The following is a 25,680-nucleotide window of genomic DNA, read 5'->3' on the forward strand; positions in this document are numbered from 1 at the left end:
CTATTTCAATAACTATTTAGCCAGCGGTAACTATTAATCACGCCCGTTATGATTAAAAATCATTTTTTTAATATTTATTAATTTAACTTTTCTGACACGATAGCTTTAAAAAATAAGTGATAAGACTCTTATACAAGAGTATTAAATGGTGAATATTCATATGGAAGCAAGAATATATAAATATAGGGGTAGTTAAGCGTATATAAAAGAGATTGATAACTGTAAAGAGAGTATATAGTTAGATTACTATATGAGAAGTTGCTTGCTTAACGAAAGGTCTAAGTAGGTAAAAAGATGCCCTTATATAGGCATAAGATCCTCCGACTAGAATATTCCATTGCTTATTAATTATATCATAATTAATAAGCATATACATAAGTGAATGCGTAATTGTAATACGTAATACCTTTCAAGTAAATTCCAGCGCATTCTATTACTTTCTAGTGCCTTCTTTCGCTCACTCAAGCTTACATAACCAATCTTGCTTACGTAATCAATATCTATATTAATCTATAACTCTTATAGATTAATATGATATATAATATGCTTACGTAATATGAATAATAAGGCAAATAATAAGGTAAAAGATTTACCTTTCTAACAATTTTAGGTTAAGTGTTACGAGCAGGACAAGGCAACCAACTGTGGCACAAAGCAAAAGCTTCGATAATGATGACTCCGCATCATTTTCCCTTGTTCTGCATTATAGAGCTACGCGCCCACAGTGACAAGTTGCGGCGGGCGTAACATTAAGATATTGTTGTAGAAGCTATTTCCCCTCTTCTAGGGACTCGATAACAAATTACTATTTATATCCGTATTTATAAGACCTCCGATATCGAATCCTAGTACCTTCCGTTAGCCTCGGGTCTCTAAAGCAATTATATTAAAATAAATATTTTATAAATTGACTAGTTATTAAATTTATATTTATTACGTTAGGTAATTCCAAATCTATTTTTCTTAGAAATATATTTACTCGATCGAACAAGGCTTTAAGTATAGACTCTAGTTTATTAAGGACTAGTAGGTTTAGAATTTCAATTAGGGAAGGAGATAATGATTTATCGCTTTTGGGGGGGTTGGAGGCCGCAGTTCGAAATGAAGTCGGATTTAAAGAGAGATTCTTTATTAGGCTAATAAGACCAGTTCCTCAGGGAGGCGAATAAGGTAGTAGGCACGTACACTTACCCCGTATTTATTACTAAAGATAGCTTTCTTTAAATTATTAAATAAGTATAGAGGTAAACTTTTCATTCATTCTTATAACTCGACTAATAAGACTAAAAAGAGTATTAAAGACTTAGAATATTTACCAAAAATTCTAAAACTTATATTTGATTAGTACTATAAGAGCTACGTACTTAAGAAGTTACATGGTAGTAAAAGGCTCAATTTTACGCCCGCCGCAACTTGTCACTATGAGCGCGTAGCCACATAACGCAGAACAAGGGAAAATGATACGGAGTCATCATTATTGAAGCTTTTGCTTTGTGCCACAGTTGGTTGCCTTGTCCTGCTCGTAACACTCAACCGAAGTACGTATCTACTCAGATACAACGCTTTGTACGCACGTACAGCCCGAACGTAAATACGCTTTACATATACATGATAAAGCGCCGGCAGGCACATATGCCCGTATAAACTTAATAATAAATGCTCGGACTTAAGCACTACATGTGATTACATGTGATTACATATGATTACATATGATTACATGTGATATTTATATTATATATAGACTACACTTTCCCACCATATCATAGAATAATCATCAATACAATCGATTCTCTGATTATCCCAACTCGTACCTCAACTTATTTACCTTTTTCACTTTTTGCCTACCTTTAACCTCTTAGTTAAAGTATTCTATAAAAGGCTCGGAAGGCTAGGCAGGTTAAAGTAATACTCTTTAAGTAGGCGAAGGACTTTACTCGGGTATAATACAGGATTAAATATAGGTTAGAAAGTTTATGTGCCCTTTAGAAACCTATAATAAAGATAGAGTGATGGTCCCTTTGGAAGAGGCGGTACGTTATACTTAATTGAGATTTACGATAAGGTGGTCGGTTAGGAAGACTATATTCCTTAAGGGAATTAGCAGTCGAGATAGAGCCTAGGCTCTATCGCGGGATATTATAGTTAATAATATATAACTAAAAGGGTAGATTTTTTATAAAATCCTTAGCGGGAGGTCGAAAATAAGGTTGTATTATTTATAATAATTATTAGCGCTATAGAACTTACTAATACTAGGCCGGCTACTATTTAAGGATAGGGATAATGATATATTATTATTATTATTTTAGCGGTAACGTTTAGACGATCGAGCTTTATCCAATAAGTTATTACCTTTAGCTCAGTAATGTAAAGATATATTAATAGTACTTATAAGTTAGTTTTTAGAGTTGGCGCGACTGTACTTGCTCCGGGTCAGTATAAAAGGTATTGGTATATTTAAATAACGTGGTTTACCAGTCAGCCGCGCATATCAGTCAGCCGCGCATTTCCTTATTGTATACTAAGTCGCCTACATTATATAATTAATATCTTTTTCATTATTGGTTATATAACATTCAAATTTTTTCATTAGTCTTTGATAAGAGTCACCAAACTAAATAAAAAGTTTTAAAAATTAATTTCTATTTAGAGATAGAGTAAATATATTATATCCTTATCAAAGACCCATATTTCTATTCCACTACTTATTTCAATATAAAAAGATTAAAGTGTCTTTTTGTATTAAATTTAACTAGTTATATTTTAAATATATTATAAAGATACTGAAATCTTTTTAATTAGTTATTATTCAAAGAAATTAGGTAAATATGCAATTTAGTATGCGATAAGGAAATGCGCGGCTGGCTGATATGCGCGGCTGACTGGTAAACTACGTTATAGTTAATAATAGAAAATTTTCATATTTATAATAAAAACTATAGCTAATAAGGGCGCCGGACGGCGGCGCCCGTGTAAAAGCGGCGCTTGTATATCAATTTCTATAATTTAAAATTGAAGGGTTTTTCAACGGGTTTTGATATTTTTAGTTTAGTTTTAAATAATCAAAATAACGTACCTGCATAGCGAGTGGGCCAACATAGCGAGTGGGCCACTTTCCTCTACCTTTCTACCTTTTATGTAAGTTAATTTAGCTACAACGTACAAAATTAATTAAAACTACTCATCATCCTCTTCCTCATTACTGTCCCAAACTACTTCACAGGTTCGTGCGTTATGTCCAGTCTTTCCGCAATTGCCACATCGTCGCGCGCGTGGTTCAGCGCCTTCCGTACGACCCTCCTTCTGAGGGTTATTCTTCCCTCCAACATCAACACCACCCTTTTGTCCTTGTAGTGCCTCTGCTTCAGCAGTATTAAGTGACCCTCCAAGACGTAGTCGGGTCTTTTTTGCCCTCCGGCGCTTACTTAATACCTCTATCCCCGTACGAAGCTTAGAGTTCTCAGCCTCAATAATAGCAAGCCTATGGGCTAACTTGCTAATACCTTTGGCCTGGAAGTCAATTACTTCGTACATTGCTGTTGGTGAGCTACCCTGATGTGCTTGGATCCTCTTTTTAAGGGATGTAGCACTTCGTACGCCCTCTAGTGCTGTAGTTGGTGTCTTTGCGTCCCAGGAGCCTTGGCTGCTTGGCCGTGAGGTTGAGGGTGTTGGCGTCTTTGGCTTGAAATCCAGGCGAGAAATGACTACTTCTGGGTCTAATGGTACAAGGCCTGCCTGTCTAAAACCAGCTCGTACGTTGTTTTCGCCCATTGAAGCAAAGAATGCTGCTTTAAAAGCAGGAAAGAAGTCGTCCTTTGTAATATGCGAAATCTGCATCCGCATCATCTTCTCGATTTCCTTGCCGTACGAGTGCTTTAACGGGCTAAAACAACCAACGTCAAGAGGCTGAAGCTCGTGCGATGAATGGGGAGGCATGCAAAGAGCGATAATGTTTTGTTCCTTGCAGTAGTCGTCAAACTCAGTGGATTTATGGCTGTTATGACCATCTAGGATCAAGAGGCGATGATGACTCTTCGTACGAGACTTTGTACACTGATCAAAGTGCTTTAGCCAATCTAGGCCAATTTCATTTGTCGTCCATCCATTTTCGCTTGGATGGATGCGCCATGTGGCTGGGAATTGGCCGTTGGCGTACCAGGAGAGGAGGTGATATTTGCCCTTCACGATGATGTACGGAGGCAACGCCCAGCCATCCGCGCATACACCCTGAATAACAGAAACCCATTCCCGATTGCCAGGCTGCTTCATACGAGGCCTTCCCTTACGGTCAGATGTCGTAACAACCTTTGCGTGCGACAGCATTCCCATTAAGAAACCAGTCTCATCAAAATTGTAGATATCGTGATCGTGTATCCCATACTTTGTAATTGTGTTTCGCACGAGTGCAAACCAGCCTTGTATAATCGTAGGATCTTCAGCTAAAGCCCTCTGATAGTCGATTCGACGTCGAAATCGCATTTTCAATTGGGGTTGTCGTCGTACGAAGTTCTCTGCCCATCGGGGTCCAACACGCGTCGCGTCGCGCTTAGAAAGGAGTCGGTCGGCCATATCTCGTACGTCTTCTTGTCGCGGGGGAAAACCTCGATTAATTAGGTCAATAACGCATTCAAGAATCACCTCCTCTTCAGATATAGTCATCTTCATTGAATTTGGACGCGTCTCGCCTCGTACGACGCGTCCAGCGCGTCGGTTTTGGATTGACGTTCGAGGGACCTCAAAGGTAGAAGCTGCTTTTCGTATAGACATTTTTGGGTCTTTTTCGATAGCCTGGATGGCAAGGATGATACGACGTTCAATTGAGGTAGATTGCATGTTCGTACGTGGAGGAATGTTAGTGTAAAGGTGAAAGAGGTAGAAAGAAGGAAAAGTGGCCCACTCGCTATGTTGGCCCACTCGCTATGCAGGTACGTTATATTATTTATAATATTGATATAACTAGTTTCTTTTATATTAAGTTAGTTTAATAAATATTATATAATCTCGCTTAGTTATTTAAAATAATTTAAACTTTATTTTTATTATAAAAAAGCGGTTTTAATTCATATGTTACATTATTTAATATATTTGTTCAATTTCTTTATTTATATTGAACTCACATTAATATTATTTACGTTTATATATTTTTAAATGGTTCGTTTAAAAGCTAAAATATAAAAAATAGTTAATTATAAAAACTAGTTCTTATAAATAATTGTCAGATTATTAAATTTATTATAACAAAGAGTTAACTAAGTTAAGTGATAATTATTATTACATTTGATAAGAAATTACTACCTTAAACTAAGAGACGGCTAGTTTGCCGCCGTTTTAGCAGCTTCTGCCGCCGAATCCAGCGGATCATCTGCCACGAATCAGTCGCCGCTTTAGACTCAGGGACCACGCCCACCAAGCGACCCTCTCCCTTTCCCGTCCCATACATGTACCCCAGAGTACCTGCCATGGTATCTCAGCCACACTACCGTCCTGAACAATTCACGCGGCTACGGCCAGTTTGTCGAGTCTTGACTCCCCAGTCCCTCTTTGCGTATCGGTTTCCAACAGCCAAATGTGGCCGTCAGAATGGGCCCTGCCATGGCTCACCTTCTCGCACTATATAATCCACGGGCACTGCACTGCCTAGTAAGCCGATTCCTCGATCCATCCGCTCTCAAAGCCAGACTTTTCCGAGTTGTTCGATCATCCCCTCCCGACTGCCGCCTTACTTTCCACCATGCCGAAGCGCCGACGTACGAACGTGGACACTTACGATTTCGATGCATCATTCGCTGCCGAAGTTGAAAGCGATGACTGCGACGACGACGACGACGTCTTCCATGCGAAGGATCAAAGAGGTGACTCGAGCTTTAACCTTCATCTCTTAACCCGTCGCTTCTTCGCGCTCAGTCTTTACAGCCCAATAGGCAAGCGTCTCCCATGGCTCGCTTAGGACGTCAGACACGTCGTCATACCACAGCTGCTCCTGCAGATTTTAAAAGAATGCCGACGGTCGAAATCCCAGGAATATGCTCTATACGATCGCATAGCAAAGACTTTTTCTACTTCCATGTTTTCTGGCCAATCCCAAGGTCCCCATAGACATGCTCTATCGCGAAGGTACACCGATAACACGCTGGGCTAAAGACGACGGGATCGGAGATACGAGCGCGCTATATAAGATTACACTTTGACCGCTCGTCTGATCTGCCGACATTAGATGACGCGATGATATGGGGGGAACTTATGCTCCTTACCCTGATATACAGACGACCATCTCGGAGAAGCTACCTCTCGCAGCTTACCCGTTTTGGCGACGGAAAGCTTTCACCATCGCATACTAGGCCGTGCCGTGGGAATACGTTAAGACTATATGAGTATATTTCCGGTTGAGCGTCGAATAAGTATTAATAATATCTAGAAAGCCGCACTCGAGGGAGAGTCTCATACCCCACGTCATGCACACCTTAACGGCTGTTCGACAATACGATGATTATGAGAGTCTGTGTATGCGTGTTAGAATCGATGTTGCCATGGCCCTGATCGAAGCTCCTCGCTTTTCGGGTGTGGAGTGGAAGCGACTTGCGATTTCATAGTACGCAGATTCTTACGTTCCATAAATAGAGTCTCTGCTGTATCGGCTTGCCGGAAACGTTAGGCCTGCCACTCTAGTGCCCGACTTACGTTAAGCTCCCACCTAGAGCGTTGCTAACAAGAGGATGTACTCTGCTATCGGCTCTACTATTCACCAAAGAGCATCGGACCTGTTTTTAGAAAGAAGCGCTGTCTTCTGTAATGAATGCGCTCAAAAGATGGCAGCCAACCGAGCCTGACTCTCATGTGGGATGTTTTTATGTAGAAGAATGCTCCGCTTCCGAGGCAAGGCCTCAAATTCTCTCAAGAGCCTTAGCAAGTTACGATCGACTGGTTTACTCGAAGATCTTTATTTTGACGAAGAAGCCAGAGAACTGGTCGTCGAAGTGGCCTACCTATACAATGAGAGAGCTGGAAGATCAAGCTTATGCCGAGGGATTATTAATAGCATAGCTTAAGCGATAGTATTACACTCCAGCTACCTATGCGCTGCTCGGCCTGTCCCTCGCTGAGTTCCTCTTTGCCCAATAAAGATTCAGGGAGGCTAATTAGCTTTATTACAATACCGAGTCGCAGCGTTTGTCTAAGATGGCAAGATTACGTTTATGAATTACCGCAGCTAAGTTGCGGTATGAGAGCTCTCATTAGGAAGGCGTATTTATACGGTGGACAAAAGCACTTGTCGCTACTAACAAGTTTCCCCCTACGATTGGGCACGCGACTCATATAAATTACTTCTTACTTTACGATATACCTTAATGTTACGACCCAACATGAAGACCAGGGCGTGCCCCGCTGACGCCTAGCGGCTACGGCGCATCATATATGCAGGACGGGACGGAACATTGGGGAAACCCCAGGAACGGAAGAACTATGGTACAAGTCACGTGATGATAAGAGATATGATAAGGGATAAGGATATGTTGGATATGCGACATATCCAACCGAGTCAAGGATATGTTGGATATTCGGCATATCCAACATATCCAGACAAAGTGGACTGTTCAGCACTGCTCAGTTAGGATCGGACTTGTATATAAGGATGGACTCGAGCTGGGCTCTAGGACAGACTTTCCATAGCTTCTTCAGCAATTAACTTCGTATCAGGATTAACATCCGCTTTCAGCTACTACCTTGACAAGACTACGATTGATCACCGAAGCCTTACCTACCCTTACGATTGACAGACATAGCTTCCCTGAAGCTATCCCCGACTACGATTACTGTTACCAGTTCCGCAGCCTCAACTTCTGCAAACTACCCCTACGACTAGCTGGCCGTAACACTTAACGCCAGGGATAGTAAAAATTAGAATAAGCTTTACGTACATAAGCAATTGAATTGGAGGCTTTGTCAAAAGATGCGGAGGTGAGGTGTTGGATAGCCGGCCTGGGGTACTAGCGTATATGCAAAAAACCTTTTATCCTCTAGGTATATACACATAAGAGTACCCCCTTTAATGTCTCGATAAACTATCCTTAGTCCGAATATACTTAAACCTTTAATATTACTATAATCTCGAATCCATTTAGCTTAGCCAATTCTATAGTATATCAATGGACTGATAGACAGTTATATATAGGCCAACCTCTTAGAGACGGGGATACAATAGGAGTTAAGGAGCTCAATTTCACCCCGTATCGTCCCATTTATCGTCTAACCATAGCGATCGTACACGTACGTTCGACCTTTCATATTCTATCGCCCTATTATTAAAGTTTCGGCTAGTTTAGAATAAAGTCAGATCGCCTAAGTATATCTCCTAGAGATCGATACCGTATATAATCTCTTAGAAAGACGGCACGGACGAGTCTAGTAGATCCTCCGATATAGTAATACCCTATACTAAAGCTCGGGTAACCAAATTAAAATTACTAAAGAAAAATAAAGAACTAGGCTAAATATATCTCTATTATTAACTGGGGAACCGCCGGTAAACCGGCTCCTAAGAGAAGTCCTTCCGTTAGGAAGGCAGCATAGGCTAGAGCTTAGCTCTTTTGACAAGCACCTGGACTAAGGGAAAGCTAGAGCGAAGATAATAACGTCATGCTACTACACACTTCCAGGGTTACTTCATGACAGCTCATTTGAAACAATAGCTGTAAGTATTATTGGACGAATATTCATGGAGTGGGGTAGCAACACACTCTGCAATATATTAACACTATTTACTTCTTAAGGGGATCAGTATACTGGGAACATCTCGAATAACGGCCCAGTACAGAGGCGACACGATGAACAGCCCAACCATGTATAATGAACCTGGGTCAACACTTGTCAGGGACAATAGTTTGGCAACATTAGTATAAGTTATACCTTGTATATAGTATACTATCAACCCAAACGACCTCACGAACGAGGTGAATATGAAGCTAGCGGCGTTTAGGGTAGAGGACGGGCCAGTAGCAGAGGAGCTCATAGCACAGTTCCGGAAGCAGATTGGGCGGGTCCAGCACGTTGTCCGAGACCCAGTCAGCTCAGCTAAGTTCTTCCACCGAGAGATGGACCTCTTCTTCAAACACCTTATCTATACTAAAGAGACTTCTATATTTAGTAAGGTATCTTATTACTTTGGCTATGTTGAAACGAACGAGCGTGGGGCGCTTCATCTTCACGGATTTCTCTAGTTAGAAGCAAATATAGGACTACCCAACCTGTTTCAAGACATAGCCAACCCAAACAACGCGGGATACGGGGATCAGGTCTGTGAATATATCGACTCTGTTTTCAGCGAGGTACGTATCGAATATCACAAAGGCATATCGTATCATTAATACCAAGCGAACAACAGTGTGGAGACGAAGCCAAAGCAAAGCAATACCGTAGATGGGAGACAGTGTTTGATAACATCAAACACATCACCCAAAACATGGACAGGCTTGCAGAGAACTATGACAACGAGGCCAATATGGTCGCATGTCGATGTCGGATCCATGTATGTGGTGCTACATGCACAAAATACAGCATCAACGACAAAGCCCAGGACAGATCTCGGCATCCTTGTCGCTTCAAAGCACCATGGGCCCAGTGGCCGAAGACCGAGTTTACTCCCAGCGGCCTTCTCCGTATACAGCGAAACCATGACCGGATCAACCGGTATTGCCCAGCTCTTGCAGTTGCCATGCGACACAACACAGACTCCATGTTTCTGCCAACAAACTCGGCATCATTGTCAATGATTTACTATGCGACAAACTACTCAACGAAGCTGGATACACCCCTTTGGAAAAGAATAGCGCTGATGCTCGACCTGTTTGACGGCCTAGATGAAGGAGCCCATGGTGTCACACCTACTGGTGGCAGTGATACGGCACAGACCGCACAGCGGAACAACAAAACTCGGCAGTTTTTCGCCCGGCTAGCAAACCAGATCTTCACCAGCCGTGAGATCTCTTCGGTGGAGGTATGTAGTAGGCTGCTCAAGTATAAAAATAGTTATTGCAGTCAGCAGAACTGGGGGAACATCACCCTTAGTGCTTTGTACTGGGTCCTATTCCGGCGGTGGAACCATCTCCGAGATGCCGCAGACCCGGAGACGCGGCTCCGTGCCGCTCCCGAATTTGTGAGCTTTGGCCCCGGTGGTCGTAGCCTACCGGCACTCGAAGCATACACACATCGCGGTCCGATTCTTGAGGAGCTTTGCTTTTATGATTACGTTGCTCTGGTAAATGTACGGAAACGAGGACCAAGGTCGAGAGTAAACAAGGAAAACTTCTTACCTTTCGAGACCACATTATAAGACTACGATTGCTGGATATAGGAGTTACGACCGATCCCGAAGCAAGCCGTTCCTGTCATGTCTGGGTACCTAGACTACGACCTCCGTGGAACAGAGGAAGGCTTTTATCAAAGGTAAGTATTTATAAGTATAATATTAAATAGAAGCTTAACGCACTCTATAGATCGGTATATATACTCCTTGGTTTATTTGTGCCATGGGGTCGGTTCGTCGATCGTACGGAATAACCGTCCGACCTTTGGGAAGAACTCTAACTAACCCTCCCTGGCCGTATTAGAGCCTTGGTCGATAACGTTAAACTCCTTTACAAAAGTGCAGAAGATGCTAAGAAAGACGCAAAGTTGTGGGCTAGTCGTAATGAGGGCGATGAGGGGCTGGAGTTCGACCTGGTCGCGGACGAGGTCGATATAGGCGTAACGTGGTAGCCGGATACGACGAACCTCTGCCATGCTTTCCATGATGCTATATATGGGTTAAATAGCGGGCCGAGCGTGGTAATGGAATCCCCGGCTATCTAAGGACTCCTGAACTCGCTTGACGAGACCGACTTTTCCAATATTCCAAGTAATAGCGACGATGACAAAAGCGGTGGGGGGCGAAACGCGACTCGTTACTATCATATACCAATGGTCATGGCTAAACGAGACCTAAACTCCACCAAAGCGGTACGGGACAGGCTGCATAAGGAGAGGATGTTAGCTATAGAAGGCGATGAGATGGCTCCAGGACGTAATTATATTGGTGTTGGGACCGGGTTCGATGACGACGTAGCAGACGAGGTTTACTTAGTAGATCCTATACCTCTACGTACGTGGGTTGGCATCGTACCCAGCGATAACTTCGCACGGGTAGGGGCGGTCATCAGCGAGGCTAGGACACTGAACCGGATGCAAAAGATAGCCCTTGGCCTCGTATACGACGCTCTGGATAATTAAGGGACCGCTACCGAGCAACAATATCTCTAATATATCGGGGGTGGTGGCGGGACTGGGAAATCCTGGCTGATCGATTCCTTGAGAGAGGTATTTGCCGCCAAAGAGTTATCTAGCCGGCTCGTGATCACCGCGACCTCCGGGACTGCGGCAGCCGGTATCGGCGGCACCACCATCCACTCCGCCGTGGGGTTAACCTTCAAGGATCAGGACGGGCAGACTAGCGACACCACTTTGACTGCCAGCCTGGACAAGGCCAAGCAGAGATGGCGCCGACGGGATGTCTTGGTAATCGACGAGGTCAGTATGTTGGGCCTGCCGACACTTTATGACATCGACCAGAAGCTAAGGATGTTGAGGGGCTTCGCGGACAAGCCGTTTGGCGGCATGCCCGTGGTAATTTTCACGGGCGACTTCTTACAGTTTCCACTAGTAAACCAGAGCAGCCTCCTCAAGGACTTCACCAAGCTACCCGATATTACAACACACACTAGACCGAATAGGAATGCATCGGAGAAGAGATGGAAGGAGATGGAGGCTTAAAAGCTCTGGCTGCTGTTTACCAACGTCGTAATTCTTAAGGAGCAGAAACGAGCCCAAGGAGACGCCTATCTTCTGGGCCTACTAGAACGCATCCGAGAGGACAGGCAAACGCTAGAGGACGCCGAACGACTCCAGACATAATACAGGGCCGACTCAAAGTTCGATTTCTCCGGCGGCAGACGCGCCATTATACCGCTCAACAGACATAAATAGGACATAACGCTTCACGCTGCTCTCGCATATAGCGCAGAAACAAACCGGAAGATGTCGCTCTATCTATCAGGACACAGATGGGAATCGCGGGTCCCTGCGGCAGCAGAAAGAACGGCTGCTATGCTACTAGGAGACGGGACTAACCTCCCTGTAGCTAGGATATTCCCGTTTGTCGAGGGGATGCTAGTAGTGGTTAATGAGAACAAGTATATGGGTCTTAAGGTCGTGAACGGCGCAGAGTTTACGGCCGTGAAAGTCCTTTATCCGCCCGGGTTGGAAGAAATCTATATAAGCGATAAGCTCTTAATAGTCCTCGGGCCCCCAAGCGGCATCGTCCTGCGGTCTAAGGAAACCGACGGCCTGGCATTCCCTAACTTACCTCTAGGCACTGTGGTGCTCCCAGCCAAGAACGTCCGGATAGAGAAGCAATATGTGAAGACATTGCGACCGGGGATGTCGAGTAAGACCAAGCTGGGGCTGATTCGAACGGGACTGCCGTGCTCGCCAGCCTTCGCGCTGACAGACTTCAAGGCGCAAGGAAGGACGCTCGACAAGACTCTTTTGGGGCTGTACGGAACAAGGGGTACAAAGGGTATAGGGGCGTCTGGCCGAACCAGCAAACGCAGTGCCATAACCATGTACGTACAGCTATCGCGTGCTCGGCGTTTCGATGACATCGCCCTTATCGAGCCGTTGAATACGGCAGACTTCCTGGCAGCAACAATGCCCAAGGACCAAATAGAGGGCATGAAAAGGCTTACGGCTCTGGCGGAGGAGACTGTCGCACGGTTCGAGGTAGCGGGGCGTCGGCAAGGCTGACAGATGGGTAAATAGATAGACCCTGGCAAGCTTCAAGGCAATACATACCGATCATCACCCAGCCCCTCTCCAGTGACCATGTCAGCGTCGGCGTCGGCATCTTGGGCCACGCTCGAATCCTTCAGCATACACATCGTAAGAGACGTCACAGGACCGCTGTAAGCTGCCTATTAAGTAGTGTGCACTCCCCGGGTCTCGAAGGTACGATGAAGCGACAAAAGCAGTAATACTTCCGATACCTGATGGCCCATAGACTAGATATCCCGCATCAGTTGAGCCACAGAAGCATAAGCCACCTCTATACGCTACACGAGTGACTTATACTGGAAGAGCAGCTGAGCCGCAGACATCCGGGCAAACATCGACGTCCGATCGGAAATACCCGCATTCCCGAGCGCCCTGACCTCCGCCTCCCAGCGCTCGAACGAGGGAAAGCATTCCCTGAGAGTCCCTGATGGCTGGGCGACGGTAGGAGCAGCAGGCAGAGCACGCCGATTAAAAGAAGATGTTGGTATTCCTTTCACAGGGAATTTGGTTCGAACCGTAGGGTCCTGGGGTGACGAAGTATCAATATCTCTGTATTGATTGATTCTGCGTAAGGAGTAGAAGGGAGATTCCAACCGGAGGTTGGGTGGGTAGTCGAGGTCTAATTGTACTCCCTCGAGGTGGCCCATGCTCTGCCCTTACTCGCGGTCGAATTGGACTTCCAATCCGACAGAAGAATCTAATAGCGTCAATTATATAGAAATATAGGTAACGTAAGGCATACATACGGAAACTGCACAACGACGACTGATTGTTCCAGAAACAATTAGCACACGCTCCTCGCGTAGTATGTAGGCCGTCGTTAGTCTGAGCGACGACACATTCCCTCCAGGGCCCATTCGCACGCCCACACCTACCCCCCCCTTGCTCGCACGGGCCGAACAGGCTCCGAACGCGGGGAAACTATGTTCCCACGGGCGAATTATGGGACGACAAGTTCAAGTGATGGGAAAAATCCCCTTATCAGCAAAGCATGGGGGATAAGCCCTCTAGACATATCATATCGATTGGACCGAAAGGTGACAGACCCGCTATACATATGGGTCTGCTTAAGCCAGTAAAAAGGCCACGCACTCCGAGTAAGAACCCACAAAAGTTGCGGCTCTCAACCAATACATTTGAAGGTTCTTTTTTGCCAATCAGCTTCAAGCTTTGATTTTACAGGGGTATGGTAGGAAGTGGTAGAAATGGATTTTTTCTCGGGCCTTGTACATTCTAGAAGAAATAAGATTAACCTTCCTAACGGAAGGCATAAGATTAACCTTCCTAACGGAAGGCATTCTAGAAGAAATAAAATTAACCTTCCTAACGGAAGGCATAAAGGTCGATGATATCGGCCTGTTCAAATAAGGTAGCCCCGCCTTTTCATGTTCCACCGGAACCGTCCGCCGGAAATATTTCCTCTCTTGTCACCCACCACACTTGACGCTCTCGGATCTATTCCCTTGTGCTGTGTTGTCTCTTCGCCCTTTCGCGTAAATTGCTGTTTGCCCTCCAGCGTACAACTGGAACGGGAGAAGTTCTTGAGCCAACGTTGAGCAAAGCTGCGCCCCCCCGGTCGACATTCCTTCTCGGACCCTTCGCGGACTGGGCTGTCGGCATCATGCGCTCGCATCATGGATGGTGAGCTACTATCTTCAGTCGAAAACTAAAATCTTCCTGACAACTGATACAAATAGCTTGACATGCCGACAGCGGAAACTGAAATGCAACGAGGCAAGGCCGGCCTGCGGGCCATGTACCAAATCCAATCGCGAGTGCATCTTCTCACAAGACACCAAGTTTCGTTATTTTGATCACGGTCTTCTTAGTCGAGGACAGGAGAAGGCTTCTAATGGATGTGATTTCGTTGAGAATCTGTTCGAAGAAGACCAGGTTTGGCTCGATGTTCCGCACAAACGTGTGTTGACGTGTGTCTAGAATCAAGCAATGTTGTCGCTAACTACATGTTACTGCTTCAGTTATCTTCGTGAATATCAAGAACCCATTCGAGGCAGAAGACAACATTTCCGATGAAGATTTTTTTTTTGCAGCATGGCAGTCACAGTACTGAATGAGAGCCATTTGGTGAATGGGACAACACGCAGTCAACACCCGACACTCGGGATATGGACAGTGAGATAATTCCGGCCTACATATCGCGGATGGAAGGAACTTTTGAACTCTCTCAACAGTCAATTGGAGATTTGCGAATCAGCAGCGATGCCGAGCGCAGCAGATCCATCACTCCATCCGATCGAGACGATGCTCTCGACCCAGTGGTCCTCAAGCCATCAATAGTTCAAGCAAATGATGATGAAGATTTCGACGAAAATGACGACGAATATGACTCAGAGGCAAATATAGTAGCTCTAAAGCTTCTGAGGCATTTCAGAGAAGGACCTGGGCAATGGTAAGGCCTCTTGTCTTCAAAGCCCCGTACCTTGAAGCTGTACAGCCACTGAAATGTGGGCGATAGGATAGATCTCTTCGATACATCTGCACATTTCTCATGCAAGATACCGATACGAGCAACCACTCGACCGCTTCTGAGTTCAGCAATCTGCGCCCTCGCAGCAAAAAACTTATCGCGCACACAGTTGAGCAACAGCAAAACCCGAGAGACCCGCAACGTGAGAACTTCCGAGGCTTCCTCGGCTACGACAACCCCCGACTGGAAATATCACGCTGTCCGACACTACCACCGAGCCATCAGAGGTTTAAAACATGCCATTACTCTCGCCGGAGCAAGCGACGATGCGCAAGATAGCGAGGCTAGCGATCGAAACGAGGACATCTTTGCCGCAGTTGCCATACTCTGTATGTATGAACTGATGAACGCCCCGGGGAACGCGTGGAAAGCGCACCTCACGGCCCTGTCTCTGTACTCTGCCTTGGACGGCACTATAAACGAATCTTCTCCGGTCTCGATACCACGATCCACGACCAAGGGGCCAATATTTTGGAGCCTGGCGAGGCAAGATTTCCTGTGTGCTTGTAAGCCTATCATGAAATCACTGTCTGGGCCAAACGGCTGACTGATTCCCCCCTGACAGTCATCAGCGAAACCCAAACGCGTCTTAATCTAGACCACATCCGTCTTTGGCAAAACTTCGGCCTCGCCGCGGACGAGCACAACCTTTTACTTCCCTTTAGCCCTTTTTCGACGGCCGATATCCGCTCCTCAACCAACGTGGATGAAGACTCGAAAAGTAACGAGCTCTTGTGGCTCATGGGTAAGATAGTGAACTACACCACCCATGGCGATGGCATCCATCCGGAAGACTATTCTAGACCTACGGGCCAGCGCTTGTCGCTCGGCTTGACGCAAGAACTCCTCCTCCAACGATGGACGAAGCTCGAAGTTGAATTACAGGAGTGGTACGAGAGCCTACCGCCAACCTTTGCGCCCAGCGCCCGGACGAGGTTTTCAAGCCGTCTTGGGAGCTTGGGTAAAGGTGACGCGGATATGGGCATGGAGAGGGTCTGGTACGACATCCCTATGTGCGCGTCGACGATGCAAAGCTACAATATGGCTCGGGTTATTTTGCTGGTGAACCGGCCCCAAGAATCTACGGCCATTCGATCGAACGTATCCGCGCGTCTGCGATCGTATCGGTTCATCCAGAAAGAGGTTCTGCGCCATTGTAAGGAGATTTGCGGCATCAGTCTCGCGGATCCAACTGACGCGGTGCGTGTTCACTCTGTCCAGCCGCTTTTCGTGGCAGGGCAAGCATTTTATACGCGGCCGGAGCAGGAACTGGTTCTTGAGCTGCTTTCTGGTATCGAGACGGAGCTAGGATGGGCTACAAAACATCAGAGGCGGAAGTTAATTGACGAATGGAAGGTGAATGATGAATGAATCTAGATCGATAATTACAGACCCGAAGTAGAATTAAAAAGATGCCACTGTTTCCCCAATGTGCCTCGATGGCCCGAGAAGCACCATATCCAGCTGGACTACACGGACAACTTGTTTTCGCAAGGTGGATCGCATACTCATCGACGGCTAAGATTTCAGGACGTGAGCATGGCTTGGCACTGCTCTAATTAGACAAGCGTCCGATATATGCTGCCTCAGAAGCGGATTTACATGGTCAGACAATCCACCAAGGAGGGATGAGAATCAGACATCCGTGATTCCATCACTGGAGAAACTCCCACCTTGACTGAATGGTGTGGTTTAGCCACGAATCAACTGCTGCTCCATCGTAGCCTCATACATATCTCCGCCGGTTCCACGGAGTCTAAAATGGCAGCATGCTAGATTCTAATGTTCTGCAGTGGCTTGCCAAGCCCAACTTCTTCAATATTAACAATTTTTTGGAAAGTTGCAACAAGCCTGGGTCTCACTGGGCGAAGTGCCAATAGAAATCTTGGGTGATAGAGCCCACTTGGCATCTACGTGTATAAATATCATAAGGAGAGTCCTGCATGGGAGGCAGACGAGCCTCCCTCGGTCACACTCGACCTGCATATCCTTTGAATTTGTTTCCTGATGTTCATCTTCCAGATCATGTCAACGGCGGTTCTCGCCGGCCTTGTAGCCGGCCAGACACTCAACATTCCGAGCCGGAGCGGTTCCATCATATCGCTACCGGCACCTAGTGTTATATCCGGGTCCAGGGATTTCGGCAACAAGGAATACGATTGCGGAAGATCATGTAACACCGACGTTGAGACCCCCAGCGGACACCCCGTCTTCGTGCTTGAAAACGGCGCCGCCATCAGCAACGTCATTATTGGTGCCGGCCAGGTTGAAGGGGTCCACTGCAGAGGGGCATGCACACTGAAGAATGTTTGGTTCCGCCAGGCATGTGAAGGTAAGATGCTCTCCCCATAGATTCGATTTTGACAATGAGGGAGTGGTTTCCAAGTTCCGAGACGATGTAGGCTTACCCCTTTACGGTATCATAGATGCTATTGTGCTCAACGGTAATGGTGATATCCTCGTCGAGGGAGGTGGTGTCCGTGGCGGTGCCGGCAACACGATCTCGCACTTGGGCCGAGGAACAGCCACAGTCAAAGACTTCACTGCCGTCAACGTCAATCGGCTTTACCGCTCATGCGCCAACTGTGCAAACAATGGTGGCCCGAGAAATCTGGCTGTGACCAACTTGAAGGCCAACAATGTTAAATTACTCGCCGGCATCAACTCGAACTTTGGAGACATTGCCACAGTATCTGGGTCCTGCGGGGCCGGCATCACCAAGGTCTGCCAGGAGTATAAGGCGGTCGAGAAGGGCCAGGAGAGTCCCAAGGTCACCACGACTGCAAACTGCAATGGTCAAACGAGCCTTGATGTATGCTAGGGAGAATTTGAGCCTACCGATGGTCATGGATGCGAAATCCATCTACAAGGATGTGGAATCTACGCCGGATACCTGAGGTCTCATTTGCCTTCGTACGGCCAAGGTTACTCATAGGTGATATTAGTATCTAAAGTAAGTATTAGGTCGCCGTAAAGAATCTGACTCGCCTGAGCGGATAGGGCCGTTGGCTATGACTTGAATTTATGGACCGGATTTCGTCACACATGGAAGATGCTTGGCATAGCTGCCTGAACCTTTTCCACCTTTATTTACGAGTTGCTTGAGATCTTTCACAATCTCGAATCCGAACGACCCGGAACATTGTCATTTAAGGTAGCCAATACGAGCCATTGGGCAAGGCCTTGCAGCACGATCGCAGCCCATGATGTCGAAGGCTGTTTAGTTTCAACGGGTCTGCGTGGTATGGATTTCAGAATGATAGTCCGTACAACTACTGTTGGATCTCTGAGCAGTCGGCAGAAAAGATGGATCTGGAAGGCGGTATGGGCACTTACAAACGGCCCTTTCACTTATATACCACTTCTGGGAGATCGTGGGCTCTGCCCACAATCTCCTCCTTCCACCTCCAGACGCAGCAATAATAGACCATTATTGACACTTCGTTCCAACCGTACGGTTGCCCTGCTGACGTGTATACCAACAACTACAGTTGCGGTGCTGCAGTATGACGGATGTTGGGGCTGGTATTGTTCGCGGGGAAATGCGGAGAAGCCGACGTAGATTCGAGGAATCTCAATTCTTCCGCCGTACTCAGGATGGAGACCTGCGCGATTCGGATAGATCTACGACGAGCCGAGATTTAAGTCTGTCGATGTGGGGGAATTGCCAAACGGCCGCGAACCGATAAGTCGCGCATACAAGAGTAACTTGTCTTGCACTTTCCCCAGTTTTGGGGCTTCCCAACTTCTAGACTTAGTTCAGTCAGATTGGCAGTGTAATCAACGAAAGGTGCAACTTTATTGAAACATGCGAGCTCTTTTAGGCCTGCTTTTTCTTGGCCATTTCTTCGGCCTCTTGGTCGGAGCTTATGGATGCCAAACAGATGATGACTGTAGTCTGAACGGCATTTGCGGACAAGACTCATCCTGCATCTGTGACAAAGGATGGCGTTCCGGCGACTGCAGCGAGCTGGATTTGCAGCCAGTTGAGCGTTGGACGGGGTACAACCACACGAATGCAACAGGATCAGATTTCTACAAGGAGGGCGCCGGAAACTCATCCTGGGGAGGCCACATCATCCAAGATCGCGCAGACAAGGGCTTCTTCCATCTCATTACGTCGCAAATGTCACACGGCTGTGGCCTCTCTGGCTGGCGGCCTTTCAGCACCATCATCAGAGCCGAGTCTCGCACGGGGCCAAGAGGCCCGTACAACTACGCTCAAACATTGTTCAGCACTTTTCACCACAACCCGACGACTATTTGGAGCCCAGCCGATGAGAAGTTCTTGATTTACTTCATTGGCAAGGATGTCGAGGTCGGTGACGTCTGCAAGTCCCAGAAATGGAACAATACGATATCAGTTTCCTCGTCGCCGGATCTCAGAGAATGGGCGACGCCCATTCCGCAGGTCATCAATGTCACGAATCCTGCACCGTGGCCGCTGTGGACAGATCAGAATCCCACCCATGAAATTCTACTCGCCGTGGAGAAGAATAACATTTACCACGCAGACAACTTCTCTGCACCCCATGAACTTGTCGTCGAACCGCGAAACACGGAACGCAGCGAAGATCCATTCCTTTGGAGAGACAAACGAGGCCACTGGCACATTCTGGTCCACCACATGATCGATATTGCGGAAGGGAGAAAAGGGCCACGTGTCGGAGCGCATGCTTATGCCCGCAATTGGGAGGGCCCTTGGACTTACAACAACAATACCTTGACTTACAACACGACTGTTGAGTTTACCGATGGTGTCAAGTTAGACTACTATCGCCGGGAGAGGCCAAAGTTGTACTTCAGCGATGACGGGCAGATGACCCCGCTTTATCTGCTCAATGGAGTGCAGGAGTTTAATAAGTCGGGAAGCTATACCTTGATTCAGCCAATCGGCAAAGAAGCAAAGGTTTTTGAAAGGAGTCTTGGACTAGATTGATATCGTGTGGTGCTTCTTCTCAATAGCTAATATTACTTGTTGCTAGTTGGAGTCTACTGCAGGATATCAATCCAATCGAACTGTTTGAGGAACTGAGTTGTCAAAGCCCCGGGAAATTGCTTGCTGTTACGAAGGTTGCCACGTCAAGCAGTCACGTAGGTATTTCTCAAAGACCCATGGCTTTTGCGGCTCGGAAAACAGGGCGGTGCGTCAATGCTTCGACATCATGACTAGCGACAAAGGTAGACACCTTTAACCTTCTGGAGAACCACGCGAGAACCACGATGGTCAGGCGGATGGAGCCTTCTTGGCACGGACAACTCGGATCTCCTTGTGCTCCCAAATGATGGAAGCCACGGGATACTTGGCAGCCGTCCGGTAACAGATTAAAAGTTGTGGACCGAATTTGGCCAAAATAGTGGCGAAGACTGGGTTATCAATCATGGACACGGGGACGAGTGCAACCTTGTACTGACTCGGACAAAACCGACGGGCCCACACGGAAAGCCGCATCTAAATGAAGGTTCTCAGCCCGTCAGCCTGGGCGTCGCTAATTCTGGACATTGAACAGCTTCAACTAACATATCAAGGTTTGGTTATAGAGCGTGGTGTGGCAAGCAATATGCCCTGCGGAAATCGCAGGTAATCAGCCTCGGTTCCAGTTTGGCGACTTTGGAAGTCATATTACCTCAACCTCATTTGACTGATGCCAAAACGTAGCATTGGCTGATCTTTTAATAACACCAGTGGTTCGTCTCATTTGTCATGACCCCTGCGTTTTGTAGTCTTCGGACGCGATCAGGTTTCCGAACGCCGCGCGCTTGCTGCGCACCTGCAGTTAGGATTAACTCATGCGATTCTTCAATCCACTGGAAATTGGATCTGGTATAGCCCGATTTTGACACTTTCTAAGGTCGAGCCAGTTTCAAAAGCCGCTCGTTTCCTTGTCCTTGTTGGTGTTTCTGCCATCTTACTTCCATCAACTTCTTTCACTAGACATCCTAGACGGCAACCAGGGAAGCAGGTTTTCATTGTCAGCGTTCATTTCACATTGTTCATTCCTTACTGGTATGTTGTTGGTATGCTCGAGAGGTTTTGGTACTTTGACTAACAATGGTCTATAGTCATTCATTCCACTATGCGTTCTTCGATCCTCCTTTCTTTCCTCGGCCTCGTGAGCAGTGCCTTTGCCGCTCCTGTTGCAACTGTTCTGGATCCTCGCGGAGAGGTTGATCACGACGCCCTTAGCCCTCTCACACAGAAGGTTCAGGACAACGCGGTCGGCAAAGCCATCGCACGATTCAATCCGCTTCTTCACATCGCTCACGGTTGCCAACCGTACACGGCTGTTGATGATGCCGGAGACACGAGGTTCGTGGCCAACAAGTGCTTCAAATTGAGATATGTCTAATGATTAAACTAGTGGTGGCCTGAAGCCAAGCGGCAGCTCCAGCGGAGGCTGTAAAGACACTAGCAAGGGCCAGACTTACGCCAGAGGCACGTGGCACAACGACAAGTATGCCATCCTGTACGCATGGTATTTCCCCAAAGACATGCCAAACGACGGTGTTTCCACCGGCTCGCACAGACACGACTGGGAGAGCGTGGTGGTCTGGCTCAACAACCCCTCCGTTGCGGACCCGACGATCCTGGGTGCGGCGGCTTCGGGCCACGGCGACTACAAGAAGTCAACTGACCCGCAACGCGAGAGTGATAGCGTGAAGGTGGAGTACTTCACGCAACTGTTGCTGAATCATGAGCTTCAGTTCACTGCTACTGTCGGCAAGACATACCCGGTTCTTGATTGGGACGCTATGTCGACGAACATGCAGACTGCTCTTAACAACACCGACTTTGGCAGTGCCAACGTGCCTTTCAAGGATGAGAACTTTACCGAGAATCTCGAGAAGGCTTCTATCTAGGAGGTATTATCAACTTCAGTCAAGTTTACAACTTGAACGATGGTTGAATATCTGACTGGCACACTTCATTCCAATTGTGTTTATATTCACTCTCATGATGTCGCAAAAACGACGCCGTTAATTACGGGCAGCAATTAACGCCATATATACCCTACGACACATGATGTATATAGTTCGCTCAGCATAGAAAAGCAACGAGATAAGACCAGCAAGCCCCTCATTCTTAGTTCCCAACTTCAAAGACCGTGTCAAAAATGTTTTGATTACGAACACTCTGGCAACGCGTGACTACCTAAGCAGCCGATCGGCTGTGCCTTCACTAAAGCTTGGATAGGCCATCGAGGCATCTCAAACGTTCCGAGGACCATCAACGGCGGCCGCGGCGGTAGTTACATCAACTGGGCTTGCGACTACTTTCGTGTCTTCGACAGCAGAGTCTTTCGCCTCTAGTTTCGTGTTGTCGACTGGTCGCTCTGGCACAAGCAGAACAGCCCACGACGTCGCAGGGACGCAGACGACAAACATGACGAACGCAACGACGAGATTCACCATCGGAGAAACCTTAACGGCACCAATGCCGAAGGCCAAGCATGAGCCAATGGATTCGAAGGGACCGAACGAGACCAACGCCGAGGGTCAGAGTCTCGATGTCGTCAAAGAAGGTGCCCATAATCCAGTAAACAAACATGTAGTGCGACTCGTTCATGAAGCTGGTAGTTGTTAGGACTGAAATTGCCAATTTGAAAATGGGATGGTGGTGCACTTACCGGAAGAGCACGTTGACAGCAAAACCGCGTCCGAATCCAGGCGTGCTCCAGTCGAGGGTAACTTTGGGGACAGTGTCCTCGTAGAGTTTCTCGTTGGCCACCTGCCATGCGAACAGGCCAAGCATGATGACTGAAAAACAGGACCAGGTAATCTTGGCGAGCTGAGGTCGGCTGAAGCACTTCAGGTCATAGAACCAGCCCCAAAAGATGTTGGCGGCAGATGCCGCAATCCCAGACGTCAAGGCACCGAGGGTTCTCGCTCTCACAGAGAAATACTTGGTCAGGTAAATGCCCTGGTAGGTGCTGTTCCAGTTGAAGCCGACGAGGATGGGAATCAGAAGATAAAACTGCTTCTTCTTGAGCAGCTTGAGCCACTTGCGGAACTCTCCCAGAACAGCCTTGTTCTTGGTAGGGTCAGCGATCTTCCGGCCGTCGCTGTGGATGACCTTTTGCGGGGGCGATACGAGCAACGCTAAAGGAAGACCAAGGCACTGCAGGGCGATCAAGACCAGGTAGGTCGAGTATCCAACCTTTCCACGCTGGTTCTCCTTGACGTTCAGGGAGAGCTGAATGGCGGCGCCGAGAAGCTGTCCAAGCTCACGCAGACCGAGCCAGATACCGGTGAACTTTCCTCTGTCCTTGATATCGGCGTACCCCAAAGCGATAGCGCCTTCAGCTGCCCACAGAGCGGAGGCGGCAACACCGCAAGTCGCACCGCCGAACAGCACGAACCATTCTACGCCGTAGCGGTTGTTGGCGTACATCGATGCCGAGTACGGTGCGTAGCCGAGGGTACCGATGATCAGAACCGTCTTCGGACCGATCTTGTTGGCCATGATGGCGAAGAATCTGCAGCCAAAGACCATGATGCCGAAAGTGAGGGAGTTGGAGCCATTGACGAGGTAAGGCTCTTGCTGGCCACCAGCACCGGTGCCTTGAAATTTCCATTACCTTTTGTTTTCATACTCAAATATTGTAGATTCATTGCATACTGTTAAGAGCATTCCAGATACCAGGCTGAGTGAAGGAGATCAAGCCCACAATGATGACATTGAACAATGGCGATCTGTACCAGCGCGTGAAACGTGACACAGGCTTCGTAGGCTGGACATCCTGGACCTCCTCGTCAACCTCCTGCGGTTGCTTTGCGTGATCGATCGACGACATTGCAGTTGAGCTGAGGTTGCCTCTTCGATCCCGACGCAACGGATAAAGGTCATGCAAGTGCGGGAGGGAAATGGGGTCCGTTCGATGTCGAGCTTTTAAAAGATGGCCATTCTCTTTGGCGTCTGCATTGCTCTACCCATGTTTGTCCTGCGGGATATTCATTCCCCCCTCTAACAATGAGCATACGCTCCAAGCGGCCAACGTCCGCGATGTAGCACCAGTCTGAATTTTTCTTTGTGTCTACTCCGTGACCCCCCACCCCGGTTTCTGGACTTTGCAGCTCGTCAGATACCGGGTCCAGTTCAGATTGGTTGAGTCCTGCCGCCAATGGGCTCTAATAAGCTTGGTTCGAGTGGCGTTATTGTAAATCGTAATGAGACAATCCTGGGCGGCGCTCATAGTAGGACGACCTATCCCTGATGCAGGCCGCCGGCGCGGGCGCGGTTCGTCGGCGCACATGCGAGAAAAAAACGTGGATTGGACCCTTGATCATGGATGGGGTCGGTATTGTGTCCGACATCGCGTCGTGCTTACATGGGTGCGATGGCGACATCTACAAGCGGATTCCGGGACCCCACTACTCGCCATCCGCCGGGATGAGGGCGGAAGACGACTCAGCAGAAAGGAACAAGACGTTGGGATGAGGAACAAAGAAGATATTTCACTTGTGAATTGTATGAGTAAACAGCTTATTTCAATGTCTTATCTGTACAATGCTTTGCTGTTGGCGAGCCGCAATATCACTAGAACAGGTGTAAACGTCGAGAAGTTCCGACTAAGAATCTAAGATTGCTCGGCCCCGTGTCCGAGGAACACCGAGTTTCTCTCCGCGTCGGTGCATCACACTCAGACATCCATACCAAACATGCTTTGATCGATCCTAGAGACTATTTCGGCAGCCGCGGTGCGTTCTTGATTGGAACAGCATAAACCCCGGCCGGTGTAGTACTTGCTGGAACCGGCCAAAATGTGATTGCGCTGTCGATTAGCGAAATGTCTAGAATATTGCTCCTTAGGCAGTGTTTGAAAGAGGGTCACATCATCCTACGTCTAACGGCCCCAGTATTTCTGAGCCTCCCGCCGCGACGCAGACTGACATGTGCCGAACTGAACCATGTCGTAAGTATGCTACGCATGAGACCAGTCAAAGACTAAAGTACTCAGCAACATCTACCCAGAGTGCACTAGTTTGTATGCACGGGATATTGGACAATAATTTGAGCTCGTTGATGAAAATGGCAGTTATTATATTATTCAAAAGTTTAGTTATGGAAAATTAAATCAGAACACCCCGTTCGCAAGTGACAAGAATGACGGAGAAGAGCCCAGATAGCTACTTAATCAGGTTCCAGGGGCCTTGCAAAGGATGGCCAAACCAGCCTGTTACTCGGAGATTAGCCACGGCATATGGTCAAGATCATGTCTGAGAGACTTACAACAGTGAGAGTGCAGCATCGTGCAAGACGGTTTCCATCGAGCAGGCAGGCAGCTTGAAATCCAAGAGTGGTGACCGGAGTTGTCACGGCTGTGCTCACT

At 47.4% G+C, this 25,680-nt stretch overlaps 8 protein-coding genes across 8 annotated transcripts; 7 read left to right on the forward strand and 1 right to left on the reverse strand.

Moving 5' to 3' along the window:
- Positions 1-6,416: 6,416 nt before the first annotated feature.
- Positions 6,417-6,590, forward strand: BDP81DRAFT_315746 (uncharacterized protein; the record flags this gene model as incomplete). The annotated part of the gene is made up of 1 exon (XM_060584108.1): positions 6,417-6,590. A coding segment is annotated over one exon (174 nt), but the record flags the coding sequence as incomplete, so codon positions are not given.
- Positions 6,591-7,948: 1,358 nt separating this feature from the next.
- On the forward strand, positions 7,949-11,802 carry BDP81DRAFT_448514 (uncharacterized protein; the record flags this gene model as incomplete). Its single annotated transcript, XM_060592308.1, has 14 exons — positions 7,949-7,956; positions 8,121-8,265; positions 8,382-8,403; positions 8,655-8,689; positions 8,777-8,839; positions 8,916-9,141; positions 9,253-9,323; positions 9,380-9,991; positions 10,040-10,252; positions 10,349-10,440; positions 10,491-10,532; positions 10,641-10,748; positions 10,893-11,134; positions 11,348-11,802. 14 exons carry the CDS (start codon positions 7,949-7,951, stop codon positions 11,800-11,802), a joined length of 2,334 nt encoding a protein of 777 aa, XP_060447092.1.
- Positions 11,803-12,133: 331 nt separating this feature from the next.
- On the forward strand, positions 12,134-13,397 carry BDP81DRAFT_425070 (uncharacterized protein; the record flags this gene model as incomplete). Its single annotated transcript, XM_060590187.1, has 2 exons — positions 12,134-12,830; positions 12,883-13,397. Coding segments are annotated over 2 exons (725 nt in total), but the record flags the coding sequence as incomplete, so codon positions are not given.
- A 1,626-nt stretch (positions 13,398-15,023) lies between these two features.
- BDP81DRAFT_316309 (uncharacterized protein) lies at positions 15,024-16,720 on the forward strand (the record flags this gene model as incomplete). The annotated part of the gene is made up of 3 exons (XM_060584163.1): positions 15,024-15,271; positions 15,338-15,855; positions 15,915-16,720. The coding sequence occupies 3 exons, from the start codon at positions 15,024-15,026 to the stop codon at positions 16,718-16,720; spliced, it is 1,572 nt and encodes a 523-aa protein (XP_060447094.1).
- Positions 16,721-17,356: 636 nt separating this feature from the next.
- Positions 17,357-18,170, forward strand: BDP81DRAFT_448517 (pectate lyase A; the record flags this gene model as incomplete). Its single annotated transcript, XM_060592309.1, has 2 exons — positions 17,357-17,681; positions 17,776-18,170. 2 exons carry the CDS (start codon positions 17,357-17,359, stop codon positions 18,168-18,170), a joined length of 720 nt encoding a protein of 239 aa, XP_060447095.1.
- Positions 18,171-19,095: 925 nt separating this feature from the next.
- On the forward strand, positions 19,096-20,462 carry BDP81DRAFT_425081 (uncharacterized protein). Its single transcript, XM_060590188.1, has one exon. The coding sequence runs from the start codon at positions 19,158-19,160 to the stop codon at positions 20,286-20,288; it is 1,131 nt and encodes a 376-aa protein (XP_060447096.1). The 5' UTR covers positions 19,096-19,157; the 3' UTR covers positions 20,289-20,462.
- An 839-nt stretch (positions 20,463-21,301) lies between these two features.
- BDP81DRAFT_371968 (necrosis inducing protein) lies at positions 21,302-22,282 on the forward strand. Its single transcript, XM_060586640.1, has 3 exons — positions 21,302-21,356; positions 21,413-21,659; positions 21,712-22,282. Exons 2-3 carry the CDS (start codon positions 21,427-21,429, stop codon positions 22,208-22,210), a joined length of 732 nt encoding a protein of 243 aa, XP_060447097.1. The 5' UTR covers positions 21,302-21,356; positions 21,413-21,426; the 3' UTR covers positions 22,211-22,282.
- Positions 22,283-22,558: 276 nt separating this feature from the next.
- On the reverse strand, positions 22,559-24,144 carry BDP81DRAFT_460092 (major facilitator superfamily domain-containing protein; the record flags this gene model as incomplete). The annotated part of the gene is made up of 4 exons (XM_060593615.1): positions 22,559-22,771; positions 22,830-22,920; positions 22,978-23,911; positions 23,970-24,144. The coding sequence occupies 4 exons, from the start codon at positions 24,142-24,144 to the stop codon at positions 22,559-22,561; spliced, it is 1,413 nt and encodes a 470-aa protein (XP_060447098.1).
- Positions 24,145-25,680: the final 1,536 nt, after the last annotated feature.

The sequence above is a fragment of the Colletotrichum phormii genome (genome assembly GCF_030913505.1).
Source record: "Colletotrichum phormii strain CBS 102054 chromosome Unknown BDP81scaffold_7, whole genome shotgun sequence".
Lineage (NCBI taxonomy): Eukaryota > Fungi > Ascomycota > Sordariomycetes > Glomerellales > Glomerellaceae > Colletotrichum > Colletotrichum phormii.

What these genes read in the sequence shown, in the direction of transcription:
- BDP81DRAFT_425081 (XM_060590188.1), top strand. Translation starts at nt 19,158, where the DNA reads ATGCGAGCTCTTTTAGGCCTGCTTTTTCTTGGCCATTTCTTCGGCCTC.
- BDP81DRAFT_371968 (XM_060586640.1), top strand. Translation starts at nt 21,427, where the DNA reads ATGCGTTCTTCGATCCTCCTTTCTTTCCTCGGCCTCGTGAGCAGTGCC. An exon ending in GATGATGCCGGAGACACGAG is followed by an intron (nt 21,660 to 21,711) that starts GTTCGTGGCCAA and finishes TGATTAAACTAG; the next exon opens with TGGTGGCCTGAAGCCAAGCG.